Raw genomic sequence first — 4,063 nt, forward strand, 5'->3', positions numbered from 1 at the left:
TAAGTGTCGGACCTGGGAAGGGAACAAGAGTAGGAGAGACGCGAACTCGCAACTTGTCTTTCTCTCAAAAGTAAATGTTAAAAAATATTTTTTAATGGGTATTTATAATTGTATGCTATTTTGGGGGAGAATTGGTTATGCTTTTCCTAATCGCTCTGAGGATTTCATCATTTCAACTGCATCAACTTACATTCTCTAACTATTGCTGTGGTGAAGATATACCAGTGTTCCACTGCACTGTCACCTCTTTTTTCCTTAAAGATCAATTGGGAATTCATTTGTAATATTCAAGTAGATTTTTACTTTTAATACAGGGAAAAGAATGATGTTCTGAACACCTATTTCATGAGAACTTGCATCTGTGTTTTCACCAACAGCAGCATCTCCATGTACATTTTCTTTATATATGGCCTTGGCCACCTCTGTCGAGTCATAAGGAGTCATCCAACAAGACAGTCAGGGCATCTAGCAATGTGATACTATAAGGAACCAGAGGCTTATGTTCGCTACAAGCACTTTTTTGCTCCTTTAAAATCTTGTAAGGAAGCGGCTCCCATGAGATCTCATCATCAAAGTCTCCATTAAAAACTACTGGGAAACACTGAACAAAATCGGTATCACCATCTCTTTTGGCCCCTCTAATGGCAGCCTGTCATCTATTTGAATTGGATAACGAAGGAGGAGGAGGTGGTCTGGAGGGCAGCTCCCGGAATTTAGCTATTTGTTTAAGTGAAGTTTCTTTAGCCTGTATGGGAAAAGCCCAACTGTTCTTGCTATAGTCATCAGTTGTTTCAGAATTGCTCTTACATTTTCGAGGGGCCTCTTTATCTTGTCCCTTTTTTTCTATGTTTTTGGGAATATTATTTTTGGGAGGGACAGGAAAAGTTAAATCTTAATCGGCTTTAGCCAATTTACCTTTCTCTAACTGGGTCCCCAAAGCTTCCCATATGAGAGTACGTAGTGAATGGGCATCAACGGGAACTTTTCCTAGCCCCTTAAGCTTCAAATATTGCTTGATCTCATCTCCTACCTTGTTCCAAGTTTCTACATTAATAGGTCCTTCCTCTGGGAGCCATGGACATCTCTTTTGTACAAAATGTAAAAAACACACAACTTGCTGGGGCGATATATTGACCCCCTTCTTTGAAAGCAAAGTACAAATAACATCGATAAAGAGTCTTCTTTCTTTAGACTCTTTACAGCCCAGAGCTTCTCAAGTTCTGACCTATCCACCACTCTAACCCTGCCTATCTCTACAGGGGGGGCTGCAGCACCCTATGGTGGAGTCCTAAATGTCCTGAAACCCCAAAGGAGAAAGGGAAGGGACTGGCCTTCAGGTTCCTGTTCAGGTGCCACTAGCCGGGGTCCAGCTCCAGCAGGTCCAGGACTCGCTGAAAGATGGACAGTGTTGGCACAAAAGAGTGAGAGAGCCTCAGCTTCTTTCTGCTAACCAGGCAGGCATCTCTGCACTGACCCGAGTTTCAGCTTTATTTATTGAAAAAAATGTATGGAATATAAAACAGAAGCAGCAAGTACCTTGGACAGTAATTTTTGATAACACATTCTTTGGTATGTACCAATTTCCCAGAACTTAGATTGGTGGAAGACTCATGCATAACCTTTATCAATAGGTGACTAGATGCATATCCCATGGGAAAGGAAGGGATCTTTAGTATTCAAATACAAGGAAATGTGGTTTTTTTTGGCATAGCAAAAGCAAGACTTAGTTCCTTTGTGAGCAGGGATCAATAGGATGTTTTCTCCAGGGGAAGAAAAACAGGTTTTCTCTGGAAATGTAATGTTTGCTCCTATAATCACAAAAGAAGAAACTCCTATAACAAGTTTTCTCACAAGGTACAATTCACTTATTTTTAGCATAGGAAAGCAAGTCACTCCTGAAATCAGTCAGCCAGGCCACTTGGGGGTCGGTGCTGAAGCAGAAATCGAGTGGGGGTTCAGTGGGTGTAAAGACTGATCTCCATCTGAGAGTGGGAGGTCTTGGAAACCAGCCTTACTTCAGAGATGGCTCCCAGCACAATGTGAAGTGAGGGGTGAGCAGTCCATGAAACTTTTCTCACATTCCTTAAATTTGGAAGATTTGTTCCAATATGAATTCTGTGATAATGAGTAAAGGTTGAAGAGTGATTAAAGACCTTACTGCATTCTTTACGTTAGGGAGGTTTCCATCAGTATGAATTCTGGTATGTCAAGGAAGGTGTAAAGGACACTTAAAGATCTGGTCATATTGTAACCATTTGCAGATATTCAATCCAGTAAGAATTCTGTGATGTTGAAAACTGTGTGAATGTTGGATAAAGGCCTTGCCACGTTCTTTTCATTGGTGAGGTTTCTCTCCCATATGGATTCATTGGTATTTGGAAAGGCCTGATGGGTGAGTAAAGGACTTGCGACATTTGTTACACTGGTAAGTTTCTCTCCAGTACGGATTCGGTGATGTTTAGTAAGGTGTGAGGTTTGGGTAAAGGCCTTGCCAGATTCTTGACATCAGTAAGGTTTCCCTACAGTATGGATTCTGTGATGTTGTGTAAGGTAATAGCGGTGGGTAAAGGCCTTCCCACATTCTTGACGTTGGTAAGTTTTCTATCCATTATGGATTCTGCGATGTATGGTAAGGTGTGAGGATTGGGTAAAGGCCTTATCACATTCTTGACATTGGTAAGGTTTCTTTCCAGTATGGATTCTGTGATGTTTGGTAAGCCCTGAGGAATGGGTAAAGGCTTTGCTACATTGTTGACATTGGTAAGGTTTCTCTCCAGTATGGATTCTGTGATGTTGAGTAAGGTATGAGGATTTGGTAAAGGCCTTGCCACATTCTTGACATTGGTAAGGTTTCTCTCCAGTATGGATTCTGTGATGTTCAATAAGGGATGAATGCTGGGAAAAACCCTTGCCACATTCTTGACATTGGTATGGTTTCTCTCCAGTGTGGATTCTGTGATGTTTAATAAGGTGTGAGTGCTGGGAAAAGGCCTTGCCACATTCTTGGCATTGGTAAGGTTTCTCTCCAGTATGGATTCTGTGATGTTTGGTAACAGCTGAGGAATGGGTAAAGGCCTTGCCACATTCTTGACAGTGGTAAGGTTTCTCTCCAGTATGGATTCTGTGATGTTCAGTAAGGTGCGACAGTTGGTTAAAGGCCTTGCCACATTCTTGGCATTGGTAAGGTTTCTCTCCAGTATGGATTCTGTGATGTTTGATAAGGACTGAGAAATAGGTAAATGCCCTGCCACATTCTTGACATTGGTATGGTTTCTCTCCAGTATGGATTCTGTGATGTATCTTAAGGTTGGAAGGGAAAGTAAAGGACTTTTCACATTCCTTACACTGGTAAGCTTTCTCTCCAGTATGTATTTGGTGAGGTTGATTAAGGACTGATGTCCGGTTAAAGGCCTTACCACATTCTTGACATTGGTAATGTTTTTCTCCAGTATGGGTTCTATGATTTTTGGTAAGGTCTGAAGTGTCAGTAAAGGCCTTACTAAATATGTTACATTTGTTAGGTTTCTCTACAGTATGGATTCGGTGATGTTCAGTAAGACGTGAGTATTGGGTAAAGGTCATCCCACATTTTTTATGTGAGTTTGTTTTCTGTCCAGATCGAATTAGTCCATGTCCATTTACTGATGAGCCACAATTAAAAGTTTCCCCACATTCTTCACATTTGTAAGCGTTGTCCCCAGTGTGCACTTGTTGATGTTGAATTGGTGCTGAGTGCCCGTTGAAGCCTTTGCCACACTCCTTACAAATGTAACCTTTCTGTCCAGTATGGATTGTCTTGTTTATATGTAGTCTTGATGAAAGACTAAGCATGTTCCCAGGTTCATTGCATGTGTATGGGTTATTTCCCACATGAATCCTCTTTTCATCACCAACATGAAGTGACTGGCTTAGTATTTTCCCACATTCATTATATTTAGAAGGCTTCTCTCCCACATGTATGCTCTTAGGTGTAAGAAGGTTGGTGCTTTGATCAAAGAACTCGCCATTTTTAATACATTCATAATCGTTCTCTGGAAAAGGAGTCCCCAGATGTCTGTGATGC

At 41.3% G+C, this 4,063-nt stretch overlaps 3 protein-coding genes across 3 annotated transcripts in view; 2 read left to right on the forward strand and 1 right to left on the reverse strand.

Moving 5' to 3' along the window:
- LOC115281187 (zinc finger protein 345-like) overlaps positions 1-4,063 on the forward strand; it is a 486,358-nt gene that overhangs the window by 407,112 nt on the left and 75,183 nt on the right.
- LOC115280893 (zinc finger protein 493-like) overlaps positions 1-4,063 on the forward strand; it is a 125,304-nt gene that overhangs the window by 89,171 nt on the left and 32,070 nt on the right. The gene's annotated exons all lie outside the window — the stretch shown is intronic.
- Positions 2,602-4,063, reverse strand: part of LOC115281199 (zinc finger protein 239-like) — a 19,674-nt gene continuing 18,212 nt past the window's right edge. The window contains exon 4 of the mRNA XM_029926536.1: positions 2,602-3,457. Within this exon, the coding sequence (XP_029782396.1) occupies positions 2,602-3,457 (856 nt within the window). The remainder of the gene's footprint in view (positions 3,458-4,063) is intronic.

The sequence above is a fragment of the Suricata suricatta genome, chromosome 16, assembly GCF_006229205.1.
Source record: "Suricata suricatta isolate VVHF042 chromosome 16, meerkat_22Aug2017_6uvM2_HiC, whole genome shotgun sequence".
Taxonomy (NCBI): Eukaryota; Metazoa; Chordata; class Mammalia; order Carnivora; family Herpestidae; genus Suricata; species Suricata suricatta.